Source organism: Nothobranchius furzeri, chromosome 8, assembly GCF_043380555.1.
Source record: "Nothobranchius furzeri strain GRZ-AD chromosome 8, NfurGRZ-RIMD1, whole genome shotgun sequence".
Taxonomy (NCBI): domain Eukaryota; kingdom Metazoa; phylum Chordata; class Actinopteri; order Cyprinodontiformes; family Nothobranchiidae; genus Nothobranchius; species Nothobranchius furzeri.
The window spans coordinates 55233414-55254834 of NC_091748.1; the positions used below are offsets into that span (position 1 = coordinate 55233414).

The 21421-nt window shown below is 41.8% G+C and overlaps 1 protein-coding gene across 2 annotated transcripts in view; it reads right to left on the reverse strand.

Annotated features, from left to right (window-relative positions):
- Positions 1-2975: 2975 nt before the first annotated feature.
- Positions 2976-21421, reverse strand: part of tle5 (TLE family member 5, transcriptional modulator) — a 69032-nt gene continuing 50586 nt past the window's right edge. The window contains exons 4-7 of one of the 2 annotated variants that reach the window (XM_015971397.3): positions 14518-14562; positions 6940-7002; positions 5919-5993; positions 2976-3374 (exon numbers count right to left, since the gene is read on the reverse strand). In XM_015971397.3, the coding sequence (XP_015826883.1) occupies positions 3150-3374; positions 5919-5993; positions 6940-7002; positions 14518-14562 (408 nt within the window). In that variant the 3' untranslated portion in view covers positions 2976-3149. Of the gene's footprint in view, positions 3378-5918; positions 5994-6939; positions 7003-14517; positions 14563-21421 lie in introns of both variants that reach the window. The other variant, XM_015971396.3, reaches the window with a different exon arrangement.

A 21421-nucleotide genomic window follows, 5' to 3' on the forward strand; every position in this document is an offset into this window, starting at 1 on the left:
GACAGACGAGAGAAGATGCAGCCATTTACACATAAAGCTTTCTATGTATAACTGTATAGAGGCAAGCACCTCCCACTACTTGTACAAATACATACGTTTTATTTGTGTTTATAATGTCAGCTGTTGTTCTCTTAGTTCACAGAGAATAAAACAAAGAGGGAGGAAAAGTAATCAAGTGCATTGATCACAAAAAAGTTTGAATCAATCAGAAGAGGGCTTCGCTGGTTCCCCTGCAGACATGCACAGATGTGAGCATTTCTGTCTCTGCAGATCACTAGGACCGCTGCACGGAGCTAGATACAAACGGCGTGTGGTTAGATGGGAGGACAATGTGCTGCCAGCTTATTTCACAAGCAGATTAATGTGTTGTCGTGGAAACGGCGACGCCTTTGCCACCAAACCACCAGACCTGTACACCTGTTTATACACCACGTTATACACATAAATACACAACAGCGGGCTTCACTGAGGTGGGGTTTTACTGTCTGATGCCTAAAAAACAATGATGAGTTATTTGTCATGTCTGTTGTTAAAAACGTGCAAATTATTAGAGAATTCCCTCCAGGCAGCAACTTAAGAGTGTGACGTAACACGAGTGTTTTATTAACAATATGAGCTAATAGTGTTTCAGTTTAGTGTTCAAACTTCATTTATAAAAATAATTCATTTTTTTTTACCCACTTTGGTTGAGATTATGCTGCAACAAGGTTTAAGGAGTTGACCTGAACTGTAAAAAGTTCAATATTTGAAGTTTTAAGGAATTTTTTAATCCCAATTTTTGTTGAAAGAAAAACGTATCAAAATTAAATTGACTAGATGATCTAATACTAATAATCTAACATGTTCAGGTCAAAGTTCTAATTATGTGTAAGATATAAAAATATTCTGAATTTAAAATGACTGCGAGTGTTTCCATCTTTTGACGGAGACTAATGTTTGTCATCTGCTGTTTTTAACAGTGATTATAGTCTTATGAGGGGAAAATCTTTGGGGTTGTTAATAAATTACCATTTTAATCCAGAGACCCTGTTTAACACATTCAATTCTATTTATTCACCTACACTGTCACAGAAGACCGCTTCCATGCACACTCCCACCAAACTTACCTTAGAGGCCTAATCGGACTAAATCATGTTTTTTTTTCTCCCACTTATTTGATCATGTATCCACTTGTGCTTCATTTGTGCATGAACGCCGTTCATATTACGTTTTCCCCAGTTTCTGTTAACTTTTGTATTTAAATGTGACAGATGTGTGAACAAAGAAGCACAATGGTGAGTTTTTATTTATGAATTTACACAAATAAACTGACTTTCTATGGTGGAGTATTCAGAGACTGAGCCTTTGCCACATGCATTGCTAGATATCCACAGTCCAGAGATTGTGTATTAGACGTGTGTGTAATCAGTTTGTATTAGGTTTGTGTGTATTAGGTTTGTGTGTATCAGGTTTGTGTGTATTAGGTTTGTGTGTATCAGGCATGTGTGTATCAGGCATGTGTGTATCAGGCATGTGTGTATCAGGCATGTGTGTATCAGGCATGTGTGTATCAGGCTTGTATGAATCAGGCTTGCTCACTCAGTGTGAATAGACAAACGTTTAAATTTGATGCAGACTTGTTCTTCACCTGCTAAGAAGTTTGCTCAACGGTAATCACTGCCCTCTGCTGTCAGACTCCAAGCACACATGGTCCCCACAACTTCTGCTTAAAGGGATACTTTGTTACATTTTCAAATGTTTTACCATTTTCTTGAGCTAGTATGTGCTAAAACGACCCTTTACAGGGTTAATGAAAGGCCACCCAGTCCCTGTCGCCCCATGGCCAGAATATTCCACTTGCAACTTCAGAGCTGCCGATTTGTTGGAACTTAGAAAAATTGAGCTGACAAACCTGGCGCTGCAGGCAACTCATTTCCTGCATGTTTAAGATCATGAACACTGAAAATTTTGGGCACTAAGGAAGGCTGGGGAGAAGTTTCAGCTGTTAAGATTAAGGTGTTAAAAAGGTGAACGCATAGTGAGAAGTAGAGCTGTGCGATACAGCCTAAAAATAAAATCTCAGATAAATTTTTTTATTCGATTTACGAATTTTTTCCGATTCTCTCTCCCCCTCAATTATTAAGAATAGCAATAAGTACAAATGAATGGCACCTTAAAGCCAATTTAGTTTTTTATTTAATCACAAGCAAGACAAATATAACCCTCGTTTCTGAGATGAATAATGAATAAATGAAAATCTAGTGAACAGTTAGATACTTAATTTTTAAATCGCCTGCAACAAAACATTCAAATTCATTAAATTGATTTATCGCCCAGGTCTAGCGAGAAGGAAAGTTTTGCTTTTAGTCGTACAAACACACTAGGGGGCGCTAAAAGCAAGCCAAAACTGCCTAGTTCCTCTAGTGCACATTAGAAGTTTTAATAAGGTGGCAGGTCAGTTGTGTGTGTCTCAGGTTGTGCTACCTGATTAATAAAACCTTAGGTGTATTAGCTAACGATTTCTCCTTTTGTATAAACTGGATAATTTAGACCTTTGAGGTATTATTTTATGGACTTCTCTGACTGGTGACAACCTGCATCTTTAACTCCCGATGAATAAAATAAAACAAATGTAAGACTTAGGGAGCTGAGTTATTGCTGATCAGTGTGAAACTGTTCTTTTAGAAGCGTCTAAGAGTCTCAAGTTGTGTCGAATATGTTTTATGGTCCGTCAGGTTTTCCATTTTAACACCAAGAGAATGATGTTTTCAGTCTCACAGACCCATTCTGGCAAACAAGAACCTGTGCAGAAACGAAGCAAGAGCCTGGAAGAGAGTAGGAGGAGGAGGAAGGTGTGAGAGATGGAGCAAAAACCACAGAAACTAAAGAGAAAATGAAGAAAACGATGACGGAAGAGCTGAAACATGATCAAAAAAGACCTTAAAAACAAACAGAAAAGAGTAATTAAAATGCTATTTTGCTGAGAGAAAGAAAAACTCTCATTACTGCTAATATAAGGAGATCAGTGTGGCAAAGACTGGTTAGAGGTCTGAAGCTGCATTGATGAGACAGAAGCCCGCGTTGGATCGGTTGGAGGAGGAGACCATGGGAGAGGCTGTGGGGCCAGATCTGGAGATTCTGGTCTCTGTGATCAAAGAGCTGAACACCATCTAATCAGACTTGTCTCCGTCCTCCTCACGGTGGCTGTCCACACCATCGCGAGAAGCCTTGTCCTCCTTGGCCAGCTGGGCTTGGGAGGCCAGCAGGGAGGAGAGGGAGAAGAGACCCGAGGAAGAGGTGACGGCTGGGAGGGTTGGCTGGCTCAGGCCCAGGGGCAGGGGGGTCATGGGCAGGGCCAGACCCTGGAGCTGAGACAGCTGGTGAGCCTGGAGCTGCTGCTGCAAGAAAAGCAAATGAACAACTCAGAGCCAGCAGACAGATCCAGAACAACAGAGTTAAGATCCTGGTGGGTTCAGGTTTCAGCCCAGGGCGACACTGGGTCCACTAAAACAACTCATCAAAATCGTAAAACTCCAAAGGACACAATAAAGTTATGACAGAGTAAATAACATTATACGGGCTAGTTGATAATAAAAGTATTAAGATCAGTGTTTTAAAGCTGTAATGGCTAATTTGGAAAGCAAGTTAGCTTAAAACATTATTTTCATGCCTCTTAATGTTATAACATAATATAAATATAAATATACCGTGGAGATTAAAAATAGCTTTTTCATTTATTTAAAAACCCCTACCAATAACATGGCTTGAACGAAAAGCAACTATTGGACCATCTGGTTGTTGGGACCAAACCACCGCACGTCCCTGGGTCCTCCACTCATCACACACTCACGTATTTAGCAACAGAACACCACTGGTGTGAGAGGTACATGGCTCAGTAATATCAGAGAAGGAGAAACAGCCGGCTGCTACCAATTCTACTTTAGGACAAACTACCAGAGTCCCAAAAAGAAAATCACCATTGGAAGTGACGGACAAAAGACGTTTGGATGTAGAGAATGGTGACTGGTGTTTAGCGGCACTTGTTTCCTCTGGTCATGTGGGTTCTGGTATCAGGCCAGCGTGGTCTAGGGATGATAGCAGACAGGAGGGGCGAGTGTTCCGTGACTGTGTTTGTGTTTAAAAGCTAACTTGGGGGGGCTCGCAGGCCGCCTATGAGTACCACTGATCTACGCCCTGGAGCCTCATGTCCACTGACCTTGTTGGCACAAAACGGGGAAGGTCGGCTCGCTAATATTTCTGTCATGGTTGTAAAGCTAGTCCCGACAACCTACCCAGACCAGGCCAGTTACAGGACGTTTTTTGGCCCCCTTCCATTGTAGGTCCTGAAATTTGTGGAGCGGCATGGTTAGGGCGGAGCAACAACACAGTCCACTGATTGGGGCACAAAATGATGTCACTACATGCAACAAGCAAAACAAACCTCGGAGTTCCGTTGTTTGTGTTTTCATTAGTTGTACACGAATGTGAGAAAACTCTAGCAAGTAGCAGCAAGTTTTGGTCAACTTCAGAGCTCCACACATTCCTCACCATCGTCGTGAGAATCTCCACTCAGGAGGAGCTAGACTGATTAAGGAATGTAATAAGATTTTCTCAGTGGGTGGCAGCCAAAGGATTCGAGCAGACGTTGGGCCAAGCTGAGAAAATGAAAGCCTAATATAGAAAAGTTAAGGACAGAAATAGGGATGCACCGATACTGGTATCGGTAAAAGTTAACCGATACCAGGAACCGATACCACCGATACCAATGCAGTTGCTTGAAAATGGCTTCACTGTAACTTGTCATTTCTGTTCACCTAATATTTTAGTTTTGTGAAGATTTCTATTCATATATTTTGCTTTTTATCTACCTCACAGTCTGTTCCTGTTGAAAGCAGAGAAGAAAATAAAATCTGTATTCCAAATCATTGCATTTTTGTGTGTGATAGAAGTATCGTATCGGTAATCGGTATCGGCGAGTAATGGGTACCGAATTCGGTAGTTTTTAAGGTACCGACCGAATTCCATAGTACCGACCGAGCACCGATTCACGTCATTTCAAACGGTGCATCGTTTCGGTACCCGTCCATCATAACGAGAACTTGCCAAGACAGCTGCGCATGTGCAAGAGCGTTATGTCGTCGCTCGCTGCGAACCAGTTGTAAACAGAGCAGCATGGTAGAAAGAATGCAGGCTAAAGCTTGGGTCCACTTCACTAAATGTGATGATGAAACCAGCGACAACGATCTAAGTGAGACATCCTCATCTTAATCTGCTCTGGTAGGTAAATATAATTAGCTTGATATGTTAGCTTCCATTTCGCTAATGGTGCGTTCGTTTTCTCCTCGGAACTCCGAATTCCCGACTAGAAGAACATGAACGCGCTCTAAAGTTTGGCTTCACTTTACTAAATGTGACGGGTGAAGATGAAACCAGTGACAATGATCTAAGTGTGAGGCATCATCATTTTAATCTGCTCCAGCAGTTAAATAAACTGTTTAAGATAACGTTAGCTTGGTATGTTAGCTTCCATTGAAGAACTACAGGGAGGTGCTACGAAGGAGGCTAGAACCAGCCAACCGAGGCAGACCTGGACTTAGTGACCGCATTCTGGAGTCACTTGTGGTGTTTTTGTCTTTAGCTCTGCAGACAGTTTATTACAGCATAAAAATCCTGAATAGTTGCTCAACTTATTTCTAAAATTGCTGAGGCTCTAATGTCCAGAGGATCCCCCTGCAGCAGGCTGATCGCTGTTCAGCAATAATATTGATCATTTATCCTTTCAGGGTTTGAGCTCTAATGCAAGATTCTACTAGCACAGAATAATAAAAGGCTTAAGCTTATTTTCACAAAAAAGAAGCTTTTGTAATCAATAAGTCAATAACTAAACGTCACTAGACAAGGGAACTGGTTAAATACTGGGTGGGGCTGGAACATCTTACCCTTATGATGGAGTTCATCTCTGGAGGGGTGACCTGCTTGGCCCTCTCTATGGCTGCCAGGACCTGCTGCTGGTGCTGCAAACGGTGTGTGTGTGTGTGTGTGTGTGTGTGTGTGTGTGTGTGCGTGCGTGCGTGCGTGTGTGTGTGTGTGTGTGAGGAGGAGGAAAGTCAGACATAAAACAACAGTGAGACAGAAACAAGGGGAGGCGAGTTTGGGAGGGGAGAGAAAGGTGGAGAGGTTAGATCAATATCAATAGTCCCAATGGACACCCCCACCCCACTCTACCCCCCACCACTGATGTACCTCACCCTCTGTCCATTTAGCTAGTCATCCAGTCATATGTACACACAAACACACACACATACACACACACAAAAGCCTGGTGTGACACTGCTAGATGAATGGTCGACTTGTGGGTTATAATGGGTAGAGGTCAACCCCTGGTGGGCAGATGGCTTATCTGAATCACACAGCCATTTATTGCACTGAACACACAGCAGCGCACGCACGCACACGTGCGCACACACACACACCCACACCCACCCACCCGCACACACACACACACACACACACACACACACACACACACACACACACACACACACACACACACACACACACACACACACACACACACACACACACACACACACACACACACACACACACACACACACACACACACACACACACACACACACACGCACACACAAAGAAAGGAAGAGTTGGAAACAGGAGGAGGAAGCTGGGAGGGGGAGGAGGTCTAAAAGGAAGGAGTCGTTGGAGGAACAGCCACGGTGAAGGTTACAGATCAAATATGGTGGAGGGGGAGAACAGAGGTGGAAAAGAACACAGGAAGCCAAAGATGAAGAATGACGGGAGGAGAGAAAAGAGGGGTCACCAAGGTGGAGAGGTAATGAGGCGGAAATGAGGGTGATCTCCTTCCAGGAAGTGAGGCATAGAGGTGTGGGTCAGAGGGTTAGCAGCAACGTGGTTATTAACGTGTGTGTGAGTGCTTACCTCCTGAGACAGGTATGGGAGGACTTGTGCGCAGATCCCATTTAATCTTTTCACTATTTCAGCCTGTGGAAACAGTTAAAGAACAACTCCTGTCAAAAGACGCCATCATAGCAACACTAAAGGTGTTCTGTCTATTTAATGTATGTATCGTGCTTTACTTAGTGATCTTTACACAAATGTAGGTCTTTTTATTCACAACAGCAAAATGACATCATCTGTCAAAAAGTACAGGTGTCCAATCCTGAAAAGATGCCAGTTCCCTTCAGCTTTTTGTTTCAGACCCTGCGTATTCCTTATGCTGGTTCATGGTCATTATCTGGAGGCAGACGTTTCCTGTTTTGTAAATGTCCGTTTGTGTTGTTGAGGAAGAGATGGTTATCTGTCGTCTGTCAATGAACCATCACCATAACACCTTTGGATAAATACGCTATTTACAAGTCAAACTGGTAGCTTAAAATGACTATTAAACAAATTAAACAACAACAAAAAACATTACCAACAAACTTGGGTTGATTAGAAAGAGAAAGCCGACATAACCATCAACGAACCAGAGGACTCCCAAAGCGCTTTAGCGCAAAGTGCATCATTCACACACACACACACACACACACACACACACACACACACACACACACACACACACACACACACACACACACACACACACACACGTTACACAACAGCAGAATTCTGCACTGGGAGCCGGGATCGATCCAACAACCCTCTGATTACTGGACAACCCGTAACGGTAAGTAACGGTAGAAAGGTAACCACTTGATTCTCCATGGCATTAACATCTTCCTCTCCTGGCCTTCCTACATTATCAGTGTTGACCGCCCCTGTGAATGTTTGGGGTTTGATGCGGAGTCCTGTAATGATAACATCGTTCATCTGGGTGTACTGTTCCAAATCCTCCACTCTATTTTCCAAGTACGCCAGACGATGATCCTTCTCAGCGTTCTGTATGCGGAGAGCCTTGACTTCCTCAACTAGATCCAGAATGGCTTTCTGTTGCAGTTTAACTGTAGAAATCACCTCTGACATAAACTCAAGCGACCTCTTAATATCTTCGCCTTCCTCGGATGAAAGAACCTTTTTTGGGCACATGATACCGTAGTAGCTAGAAGCTAGTAGACTGGTGGCAGCTTAATGGCAGCAGGATTGGTGGGTCCCCACAGTTTGTTCTCTGGCTGGCCTGGTGGTGGAGGCTGGTAGCCTGGTAGCCGCTGTTAGCTTCAACCAGCCACTCGACTGCTTCCTTCCCACAAGGAGGGGTAGAAACCCCAGTGAATGCAAAAGGTCCAGTCAACGATGTTCGTGTTCTTCGATGAAGTCAACTATGTCTTTCACCAGTGCAGGAACCTCGTAGCCACTGGTCGTGTGTGTGCGTGAAACCTCTTCTAAAGGAACACCAAAAACTCGAGTGATGCTGGCTGAGCTCCCTCTCTCGTTGCCTGATTATCGCCAGATGTACAGGATTTCAATCATTCAGACGCTGATGGCGATGAGCTACATTGTGGCCACAGGCCCAAAAACTAACGTGAATCTAGTTTTGAACAAGCAACTCACCAGTTACATGGTGCACTCCTAAGCCCTGAGACAAACCCATACTGTATTTGTTGTTTGAGTTCACTCAAGTCTTACATTTCTATGACTTTATTCAGCAGTAGCAAAGAAGACGCCAACTTCAACAAAAAGTGGACGAACATTTCCAGAATTCTACTTTACACCAAAGTAGCATTCTGTTATTTTTGATAAATAATGTAATAAACAATTATTCTACAGTGATGAGTCTAAATGTCCACTGTCTCTTAACACCGATGACTAAATATCTCACTACCTCCAGGATGGTTTTACCTGATTGTATTCTTAGAAAATTTGAATTTATTTAATCAGTTTCAAACATTTCTCCTACATTTCTAATAATGTATGAAGGTGACTAAAGAGGATAGATTTTATCTTACTTAATTTGGTGAAGCAGATTCCAGCCAAATGGCTCTCATTATTGAGGTCTTTAAATAAATAGTCATTCATTCATTAATTAAAATGCATTAAAGATGCTGTTCATAGTTTTCCCCTTTCAGGAATATGTATGCTTTTTCAGAAGTGATTGTCTGTGATATATTATAGGAAATATGTCTTTATTGTTTTTGCTAAGATCAAGCAAAACATAATCCAGCAGAATAATGACGAATAACATCTACCAGCTGATAGCAGTAGTTTCCCAAATGGGAGAGCATGTATAGCTGTAAACTACTGAGATCAAAAGGTTTCTATTGAAAACAGCGGTGGTCCTAGAAAATAACAGTAGAATACCACAATCTCAGATGGCTGAGACAATAACTTAAAGCTAAAAGACCACAGAAAGCCCCTCTGACAATGCTGATGTTTAATTATCTTTGAGGGATTAAAATTCACACCACCATCAGTGTGGGAAACTTCTACCATGACCTTCTCAAACTGGGAAAGTAAATCTGGCCTCACACTCACACCCATCTTTCCAACTCCTCTCATTAATGAAGTAGCTTGTAGCTAATACTCCCTCAGAACTCATGGATACAATTTCACTCAAACACAAAGTAACAATCACCGATGCAGGCACAAAGACTCCTTTTCTCTTCCACCTTGTGCACGCTCTCCGTCTTTCTTCCATGCAGATCTTTTATCATATTTGGTTGATAATCATCCTATCCGTCTGAGATATGCAAAGCAGGAGTAACTGTGTTAGAGCCTAATTCACGGTGTGATGAGGAGCGAGGGGCCCTCCTAACTATCATTAGGAATGCAGAACACTGCTCCCCATCAGGAGCTCCACTCTGATCTGCTTGTAATCACACACACATACGCATGCACACACGCACAATCTCCCAATCATCTCTAAAAATGTCTGAGAACCGCCCCATGCCATATATAGCTTTTCCTCTTTTCACTGCCCTTTAGTCATGTCATTCTTATTTAAATCTAAATCCGTTACCATTTGTTTCCCTGAGTATCTCCCCTGGACTTCATTCTAAATTCTGCTTTCCCCTCAAATTATCCGTATTAAACCTTCTATTGAAGCCCTTAAGTATTCACAAAGCAGTAAATCACATTGTAGACGGCCCAGTTTGATGACGGAACAAAAATTAGCACAATATAAATGCAGCAGTCATTTTCACAAGTGTCTCTTTTTCCACGGGCACCTGATGCATTCTACTAACATGACCACTAGGTGGCAGTAATGCAACAAGTAGTGTATGTTCAGCTCCTTTTGGAGCTTCATCCTTACCTTTAATAGCACATGAAGAATTTAAATTAAAACCAGAGAAAGTCATTTGTCATAAATTATAAAACTAGCCCTGGTTTAGGTGGATCATATACATTAAATCAGAATGATGTGATAATGGCGCGATTGAGCTCAGTGTGTTTGCTCCCATCATGGAGTCAGGAACAGTTTGTTGTTGTAGCAACACAAGTGAGACATTAATTAGCACCGGATGAGCTAAGAGTGAAATAAACACAAGTTGTAAAATGTGCAAATTGTTGGCACTCAAGTTTCTCTGTCTCTCTCTCTCTCTGTCTCTCTCTCTGTCTCTGTCTGTGTGTGTGCGCGTGTGTGTGTGTGCGCGCGCGTGTGTGTGTGTGTGAGAGAGAGACTGGGAGGGAGGGAAGGAGGGATAAAGAGAAAGTAGTGTTGACTGAATATTTAAGGACCACGTTCACTCGTTCAATACATCTGCAGTGGTCTCCAATATGAATAAATGCCTTGTGAGTCCATCTCTGTGGTGGGTGGTGGTGGGGGGCTTGCACTCATGCTTCAAGAAGTAGAAGTTAATTAGAGAGGGGAGCAGAAAACGGTGGGATTTTGAGTCTTGTTCGTTTTTTTTTTCATGATATTCAGACATCTCACCTCTACTTGGCTATCAGCAACACAACTCTACCACTGACTCCATTTGTTCTGCAACGCTGACTTATCTTCACAAATCAAGTCCCATTAGTGAAACACACTAATGAAATTCATCTCCACCTTTGACCCATCCCGGTGGATGAGCTGCAGCTGTGGCCACAGGGAACTATGTAAAGCTGGGTGTAATGCATGGAGGCATTGGGTCCCATTTTTAAATCATTGGTATCACCAGACTGGGACTTGAACCCTGATCTCCCAGTCCCAGGGCAGACACTTTACCACTAGGTCACTGGGTAGTTCCGTCATATTGTGGAATTACTAAAGCTAATGGTTAGCTTCAACTAGCCGAGACGTGCTCTGCTCTCTCCTGGACGCTAAATCAAAAACAGCCTTCCCCTTTGCAAAGCTGAAATAGGTGAGTCCATGAATGCTAATTGTCAGTGTGACGTAGATCTGAATGGCTTTTCTAATTTGAGCTAGCCTGACAAGCCAGAATAAATAATATATTATTTAGGGATGGACAACATATTGGCATCAATATCGGTATTGGCCGATGTTAGTCATTTTTTAATATACTGGTATCGGTTCGATAAGTAAAAACCGGTCCGATATTAACAACCAATATTTTTCCATCTTGTATCTATTTGTTTGCCTGTTTCAGAGGGTGAGGGGGGTGATGTGTAATTATTTAGTCATATGAACAGTGAATGAAATCATCTCAGAACCATAAATGTGTGTGCTGTGTGTACATAATAACGTTAATTCAGCTTTAATAATTTTCATTCTATACAAAATCTGCTGATTTTAGAAGCATTAATGTCAGTATATCGATATCAGCAAATATCGGTAATCGACCATAACATCCATCCAGCCATCCATTTTCTGAACCCGCTTGTCTATGTAGGGTCGCGGGGGGGCTGGCGCCTATCTCCAGCGGTCAACGGGCAATCAGGCGGGGTACACCCTGGACAGAGAGCCAGTCCACCGCAGGGCAACACAGAAACACACAGGACAAACAATCACACACACACACACACTCACACCTAAGGACAATTTAGACAGACAAATTAACCTAACAGTCATGTTTTTGGACTGAAGGAGGAAGCCGGAGTACCCGGAGAGAACTCACGCATGCACAGGGAGAACATACAAACTCCATGCAGAAAGATCCCAGGCCGGGAAGCGAACCCAGGACCTTCTTGCTGCAAGGCAACAGCTCTAACCACTGCACAGCCCTCGACCATAACAGTGATCTCAATATCGGTATCAGCCCAAAAATGTCATATCGGGTGCATCACTAATATTATTTAGTCTGACAACGCTCCACCGACTCTTCTCGTCATGGAGCGGGTTCTACTGTTGTCTTTCAAACGACCTCCGCATTCTACCGGTCAACGAACAATGTGACGTACTCACCGCAACGGATGTCGGTTAATGAGGCAATCGGCTGTTGAGCGAGGTGAAAATACATCATTTTTTCTAAATAAAGAACTTAAATACATCTATCTGCTCCTGATTCTAATAAAGTCCAAGTCCAAATAGTCCAAAATTGATGTAAAAGCTGTTTCAAACAAGCTGTTGCCATCTTGTTCCACTCCGTCACATCATCCCGCCCACCAAATGAATAGAGGGCCCTGATTGGCCCACAAAGCCAGTAGAGCACTGTGATTGGCCTATAAAGTGGATTGGTTTCCAATTATAGTCCTTTCTACCGATTTCAAACGCCTATAGAGAGCAGTGATTGGCCTGTCAGAATGCTGCTAGGGGGCTTTGGCGGTTCCAATGGAGCGTTTTAGACCAAACTTTGCAAAGCAAGAATTTGGTCTAGTCCACTATAGGATACATATGAGCGTTTCCCCGTCTATATTCTTTCTGCGACTAATGACGGAAAGAGGGGCACGAGGTAATTTTCTTACTCAGTCTGCATTTGAAACTCAGACTGACTGGCCGTATCAAGTAAAACGGATTTCTCATTGAACTTGCTCCTTAAAGAAGACTAACCTTACATTATAACAGTAATTTAGCTTGAAAAGAAATTACAATGGTAGTGAAATGTGTTTTCTTTACAATTCTTTATCTTTTTAAAAATTAGTAGCATTTAGTCTGAAAAGAGTTAGAAAAATGAAGAAACCAACTCAGTACAGTTAAAGATTAGTTCAAAGGAAATATGGAAGACAACCCAACATTATCCAGACCTGCTCTGTGTCCTGGTTCTGTCTCTGGATGACCTTCACTTGGAGTTTAACTACTTCCTGTCAGATGTGGATATATACACATCGTTTTTCTTCATTGTTTTAAAAGGTTTCTCCATGCAGTTCCATCCTGTTCTGCAGTTTTAATCAAAAGGAGCACAACTCATCTGACTTATACAATGTGGAAAAAGCAGCAAATGAACCAACAACAGCTCTTAAGATACAATTTAGCTGATATTTCAAATGTAATACTTTAGATCTACTGGGCTGTATTTAAATGTCCACGACAGTAACTATTAACTTGACGAGCTGACCTCTCCATTAAAACTATGGAGAATGATAAAACAATTTACACATATAATGAACATTTTAACACTCTTGAACTACAAATATTTACATAAGGTTTTTAGGTACATGCAGAAAAGTTAATTGAGACAAAACATGAAACAAAAGGCACCCAAACGAGAGTTTCAGTTATACCAACAATCCTCTTTTAATCTACGATTTAGCCTTGCTTCTTCTCTTCAAGTCTAAACTAAAAGATACACAGAAATGAAACGGAGTGAAAATACAAAAGCAAAGAGGGATTTTTCTTGAGTTGAGAAAAAATAAAGTGATCAAGAGGGAGCAACTGTGAGCAACTCACAATGTGTGAGAGTGTGAGAACGAAAGAAAAGGAGGGAAATGGAGATGGAGGTGGAAAGAGGAGAAAAAGAAAAGGGGAGAGTAGCTCGGCACAAAAGGCCTCGACATGAATGCTCCTCGACACTCGTTTCCGCACATCCCTTTCAATTTCAGCGCTCTAATGGGACTAGCTGCTCACTGCACCCACTCACACTGTGCACAAAGAAAATACACACACATGGGTACAAACGCACTGTAACACACAACTGCTTGTGAACACGTGCCAGTTGACACACGTGAATTTGAGCAAAATAGAAAATGCATGCATCACTCTGTCTTGGCCCTCCAACATCACACTTTGTGTGGGTGCATAAATGTGAATGTTTTTAAGTCAGATGCTGCTGCATCTCTTAGAGTGTGTCCATTTGTCAAATCATGCTCCTTCTGCCAATATGGATGTCAGCGAGTGCCATCAATCATAACAAGAGTGTGTGTGTGTGTGTGTGTGTGTGTGTCTCCAGACGAGGTCACAGATAAGGGCTGGCCCCCTGGAGGCCGACTGCTCCCTCCCACAGACAGGATGAGCATAAATTACTCCTCCACTTTAAAGGGAAGCATAAACACCAGGCTGTCCTCCAGCAGCGCAAACTCAGAGCTAACACATAAAAACTAGCTTGTATGGAGTTCCTTCTTTCTGCTGATGGCTGATACACACAATTGTAGAAATTAAAATGAGTGAATTCAGACTATTTCAGGCATCCTGGTGTATGGACTCATACAACATCCACATTTTATTGGCAAAGAAGGCACAAAGAAACTCATCAGCTTTTACAAACAAAGCCTTTAAGGCAGATAAGAGAGTTAAAAGGATCTTACCTGTTTGTGCATCTCGATATTGAGCCCGTAGGACATCTCATAGTACTAAAGGAAAAGCAGAAGACAGAAAAAGGTTAAAGATAACGAGGATGAGAACAAGGATGCATACGAGCTTCATGCAACTGTATTTTATCATTGGGCTGCATGGTGGCGCAGTTGTTAGCACTGTTGCCTCGCAGCACGAAGGTTGCAGGTTCGAAACTCAGCTGCAGCCTTTCTGCATGGAATTGTGTGTTCCCCTTGCATGTGTGGGTTTCCTCCGGGTACTTCGGCTTCCCCCACAGATCACAACATGCCCTATAGGTTATAAATTGGATTAAAGCGTCTGCCAAATAAATAAACAAACATAATTTTGTTGCTTCTTTCAGATTATAATGAGATTTTCTCTATTTGAGTTGATATTGAATGCACTCAACTTTAAGCTGTGTTTCCCAAAAGGTGCTTTCTAACCCTTAAAACTGAAGAATCTCTATAATCATAGATTATTGAAAACCTCACAATCTGTATTAGGACCTGAAAGAATGTGCATTTGCTTAAATCTGCAGGTTATTGCTTAAAGCCAGGCATCAAAGGAGTAAAAATCATACAAATGTTAAAATGTGACCATCTACATCCGTTGTTCTAGAAATTGAATTGGGGGCTGCACAAAATCACCATGGCCCAATCCCAACACTCGCACTGTGCCCCACGGTCTCCTGTGAAGTGCACTAGGAGGAAGTGTGCAGCAAGGCTTCTAGTGTGTGGTACACAAGTGTGCAAATAATTGCCGAATTGGGACGGCGACCGTCGACCACGACACATGCCAGGATGCCGGTCACCTATGAGGGCTGCACATGGCACCGAGTCGTACTTTGGATTTGCCTGTGTTCCGGTATTGGTATGTATAACCACCTCTACACTACGGGTGACAACAGCTCTACTCAAATGGTGTATTCAAGATTTGCATGAGGGTTTATTTTTCTTTGCTCATAACATAACTTCTGGAACAACATAAACAAATTCACTCCAAATACAATCACTGTCAAGACAAAACAGGCAGATTTTTAAGAACATCAGACTCAGACGAGCCAAAGTTAGATAAATGAACTTTAAAACAGTAACCACCTTAAAACCAACACGACACACAGTGGTGATTTCAAAGCCCAGCATCAAAAACGTTGATGCAACAAATGAATTCACGCAGGAGAAAAAGGGGAGCACGGAGAGAAAGGACTGCAGAGAAAGAAGCCTTTTTGTGTGCAAAAGTGTGTGTATGTGTGTGTGTGCTCCATGTTCATTGTTAATGAGAGGGCCACCTTCCAGGCGTCAACCCTGTTAATCACCCACTCTGTCCGCAGGGGTCTGGTTCTGTCACTGCAAAACAAACAACGCACTGCTCTCAGACATTTATGTCAGTCATTTGCTCTTACACACACACACACTGTTCAGTCTCACACACACGCACGCACGCACACACACACACACACACACACACACACACACACACACACACACACACACACACACACACACACACACACACACACACACACACACACACACACACACACACACACACACACACACACACACACACACACACACACACACACACACACACACACACACACACACACACACACACACACAGTATTCTTCTCCGTAGCTGCCCACGCAGAAACTCCCTAAAGTAATTACAGCACTGGGGAAATGGAGGTGCTGCCGCTGGCTTTGGGAGTGGGGCAACCTGATATGCTATTAGAGGAGAAGTGGGGAGGTCGCTGTGGGGATACAAGACCGGGCCTGCTACCGATGGATTGAAAGTGTGTGTGTGTGGCTGTGGATCTATGTGTGCTTTTAAATATGTGTGTGCCCACGTATGTGTGTGCATTTTCATCAGTAGAGGAAGAAAGAAGTCCAAAATATTGCATTAGGAATTCAATTTCATAGCAATATTTGGAGTAAAATCTAAAATATTCCTGCTACTGCAGGTCAGTCAGTGCCCAATTTTAACAACAAATTACAATCTGGTTTATTAAGATTCAACACATTATTATAAATGTCACATGTTTGAGAAAACCTCCCAACAGTATAGAACGATTGAATGTGTAATAGCGCTAGGAACTTGCTACATGACAAATAAGATTTAAAAGTTTTTTGGCCGATACTGGTGAATAATGGTGACACTGCATTTTGGTCTGGGATTTTCTGCAGTTGCAGATCATACATGTGCTGCAGAATGAAATCATTTCTGCCCCAGATCCAATTTCAAGAGTTATTTAAGAATTCATATAAATGAGGACATGGTGCAAAAGGTAAGCTGTGGAAATGTGCTTTACTTCACCGCGTGCCAAGAGGCTGCCTTTTTGTTTAGAATTATGTCATCTGCAAAGAGCAAATGGGGAAAACCCTGCAAGAAGCAGAAAGTGTACATTTGCACACATTTGCAGTAAACGTTTCTCATATTCACTGACTGCGACATGCATCTGTGTTCTCCTGCTCAGGGACCTTTTTCTGAATTCACCGTTAAGTTTAGATCAACGTGTACTAGGGGTTGTATGAACTAGTCGACTCCACGGCTCTGTAGTGACTTTTTATGCCTGTCATCGACTAGTCGCTGTCACGTGATAATGACTGACAAGATGCAGTCCTCCAGCAGGTGATGAGCCCCTGCGTCGGGAGGTGGAGGCGACACGCTGTGCCAGAACGTCGGTACTGACACCGGCGGTAAAACGGACATTTAACCAAACTGTGACCTTTTCCCTCTTGCAATTTTACCTTCCCCTCACCCCCATCCTAATCTTAACCAGTTTGTGCATGCAAAGCTCTGATCGTTGACGCGCTCCAGACATCTGCGTCCTGAGCACCGCCAAATCAGGTGTCACCATCTCAAAAACAAATTAAACACTCGATCGTTCATGTCGGCTTATTCCCTTTAATGTTTTCTGTCTGTTATTTGTGCCTGATGCATTTCGCTGCTGCGGAGCGAGGCTCTTCAACTGTTTTGTTCTCCGGTGACGCACCCCCAAGATTCCACCATCTCCGCTCCGGCACGAACTCCGCAGCAAATACGGTCCCGTTGTAGTCGGCCGGCGAGCAGCGGCACTCCGCTGTTTTTGCGGTCGGTAGATCTTTTAGAACTGCAGTTCAAAGGTAACTCATAAGGTGAATATATATGAACCCAGGTAGCAGTTTTTCTTTAGGATTGAGAGGAGATGCAGAAAGATAATAAACAGGCAGGACAGAAAAATAGTCAAACAAAAACAAGTTAGTTTTTTTACCTGGTGGTTGCAACAAACAAACACCATTGAAGGTAATCAGAAGTGAGGAACAGAAAATGAAATAATTATTTTAATGTTTAGAGCAGCAGGAACTCCGAGAGGCTGCAGGCGCACCAGTTTGCAGGTGAATGATGTCATCAACGACTAGTCGAAGTCAACTCGATTTTATTACTTGTCGACTTTAAAAAAAATTAAGTCATGCAACCCCTAACGTGTACATGAAGTCCAGAGAGGATGCTACAGACATTTCACATTGGCAGATTTTCTAGAACAATTCAGGGTTGCTGTGTGGAACAGGAATAATTTATAAAGGACTGAAAATGAGATATTTTTCCTACCTCTTTTTCATCTGTTAGCCAACAATTCCTAGTACATGGAGAATTTGTAATGGCAATGGTTAGACAGCCTTTATTAAAAAGTACTTGATGAAATCAGTGTTAATTTTGACAAAACTTTTAATTATTTTTAGTCTTTTGACTAAAATAACTAGTAATTTTAGCCACAATTTAGTTATCCATTTCGTTTAGTTCTTATTTTAGTTGACTAAAATACATGTATTTGTCTTCTGATGCAATAATTTTCGACTTGAGTACAGGATGTATTTATTATACCAACTTGAAACTTTAAAGAAATATGTAAAATTCAGATTTCACACTTTGAATCATTAAAAATGTATATTTATATTTAATTTAATAATTATTATTTGAAAATACCAAAATGAACACTTACAGTTTAAAACTGTGCCTCTCAATATTAATGAAATAACAAATCTGTATAATGCACAGTGATATTTGTGAACATGACTGGAAATGACATCATACCATCAAAACTTCAAAATGTATTACACTAAAGATGTCAATAAAAATGCCTGTTAATATTCGTCATAAATTAGTCTTTATTGGCGTGTAGGTTTTTGTCTTGTTTTAGTCTGCAAAATTCATTCGTCACGAAATAAATAAAAGATAAATAAATAATTTAGTCAACAAAATCAACACTGGGTGGAATAATTATCTCTGGCCGTATTCATCCCTGAATCCATGTGATTGGTAGAGCCACCTGCAACCATTAAATGTGCTGTTGCTGAACTGAGTGAGGTGCACTTAGTCATGTTAGATTGTAACACTGTTAAAGGTGAACGTATAACAAACATAATCAAGCTGAGACAAAGCAGTGATTTAAAATAAATCACACCATAACTAGCACCTACACAATCTTAGAAATTATAAAATGTGCAATAAATGGTCTACTTGCAAAATGTGGTCTTTAAAGAAGTTTTAAAAGTGGGGTTTCTTCCCAACCTGACTGAGTTTGGAGGACATTACTATAAATCTAACTCTTCTTTCCAGGATTAAGGAAAACCTACAAAAATATTCTGAAACAGTTCTACTGGCTTGTTTAGGACTACAGAACCTGAGGAACCCCCAAACAAACACGACTGGACCTTCAAGGACTTGTTCTTTGGTTGCATCGATCACACAGATATTCAACTCATCCTTTGACTGTTTTTCCAGTGTTTTGCTTCACTTTCCGAAGCCAAACAATAAGAACAGTTATGGGCAACAGTTTCCTAAACATATATGTGTAGACAGAACACAGATTCCACAGAGACAACTGCAACCTTTTAACCATCTCCTCCAAGAATTTAGAAATGGTAGTGGCATACTTCACCCAGGAAACAAAACCATCCATAGCCATCCAACAGCAGCCAGAAGCCAAACATGGTGAGGTTTTTAAAAGGAATGAAATACAATTTCTGCCTCTGGTCTGTTGCATTTCCACTGATGGATGGTCTCAGGCGAAAGGCAGTAAAATTAAATCTACTCAAGTGCGTCAGTTCTCAACAATCTTCGATGGCTGTCAGTCATATAGGAGCCTACAAAACCCCAAACCCGTAGTATTTTGACAGTTTTACCACAGTTTTTTTTAATATTACATGTTTCTACTGGTTAGGGGCATTTTTGTAGGTGCCTTTAAACAACACCGCTGTTAAAAACAACAAAAAAACAACAAAAAATCACAGCATAATTTCTTATTGTACTGAACCACACCAGTCTTTTCATAATCAGAGCTCACTTTCAAACCTGATTGATTGCTCCAACTTGATGTACCCACCACCCCACCAGCTGATTAGAGCAGCATGAATGGCTGAGTTTGTGCTTACAGACCATAACGTTTCCCACATCACAACCTACAGATGGCAGATTTTACAACCTATGTCCAATATTAAATCTGAGATGAATGAGAAAAGCAAACATAAAATGACAAAGCCTTAAGTTGACAAAAGCATGGAGTGTAAATCCACCTGTACGCCCTTTAAAAACACTGAAAAATCATGTTACAAACCTTCCTTTTTGCTGATTTTCCCTCAACAATTAATCCAAACCTCAGTGTTAAAAACCAAACACATGCATCCAACTGACAGTCTGACAGTATAACAGCAACCTTGTACTGCAGACCAACACAGTGGATACGTGTTTTGATGTAAAACAGACCTGGCCACAAGACTAAAACATTAAATAGCTGGAAGTTGTATTTCATATCATAAATCAATATAAACATGACCCAAACACTGATTAAAACCCTCAATTTTCTATTCTCTCCTATATGTTGACGATGTCTGCTTGCTGAGAGTTTTCCTGATCATTAAAGGCATGGGAAACTTGTTTAATCAATACAGTTGCTGTGGTCTCAGGTAGGAATGCTCTTTATAAGCTCTTTATAAGCCTAGTGGGCCACCGGGCCTTGCTTGGTCTCCCGCCAGGCCAAGTGTCCACTTCCCACCCCCCTCTCCCGCAGTCACAGGTGACGTACCATAGCGTTAACGACCCGCGCGCCCCTCCACCTCTGTCATGGGCGGTAGTGAAAAACTCTGTGTGCAATCCAACCCCAATGCTCTCACGGAAATGGAGGGCAGTGGAACGACCCGTGCACATGGGTCAAGATGGGTGAGTCTATGAATGTTAAGTGACATTGTGACGTTGATCTGCAGGCTTTGCAAATCCTAGAGTTTTATCGTCTATTGTCTCTCAGAAGCTAATGCAGGAGATAGGTGTAGGAGACTATTTTCATGTTCAGCCTGCATGAAAAACTGAGTGACCGATTATAATCAGAACCAATCATTAAAAAATGCTTTTTCAGTGATCCACACCTTTGAGGGTTCTTCACATTTTGTTTATGACTGAGGCTTTGTGAGCTAATAATGGCTGAATGTGTGTGTTGAGCTGTGTGTCTTCAAGCTGGCCTGAAAAATAAAATAAGTGCATCTACAGTTTGTGTGTCTCTGTTGACCTGCTGATGGTGGAGAGCAGCACAGTGGTAGAGATTAGATGAGATTAAAGTCAGTCAGAGGATCAATTAGAGGTAAAACATCAGACGGCAACACAGCTATGGCTAGCAACAATGAGACGAGCCCTGAGGTGGAGCAGAGAGCATGCGAGCATCACTGTGTTTGTGTGTTTGGGAGGTGTACTGTATATGCAGACACAAAGGAAGATGAAAAACACTGACAATAAAAAAAAACACAAGAAATAACTAATATACAAGAGAACCAAAGACATATGAAGATAAATACAATATTTCTATACAACAACACCATGCTAACCAACCAAATCACCCACTGTTCTGAAGCAATGAAGCTCAATTCC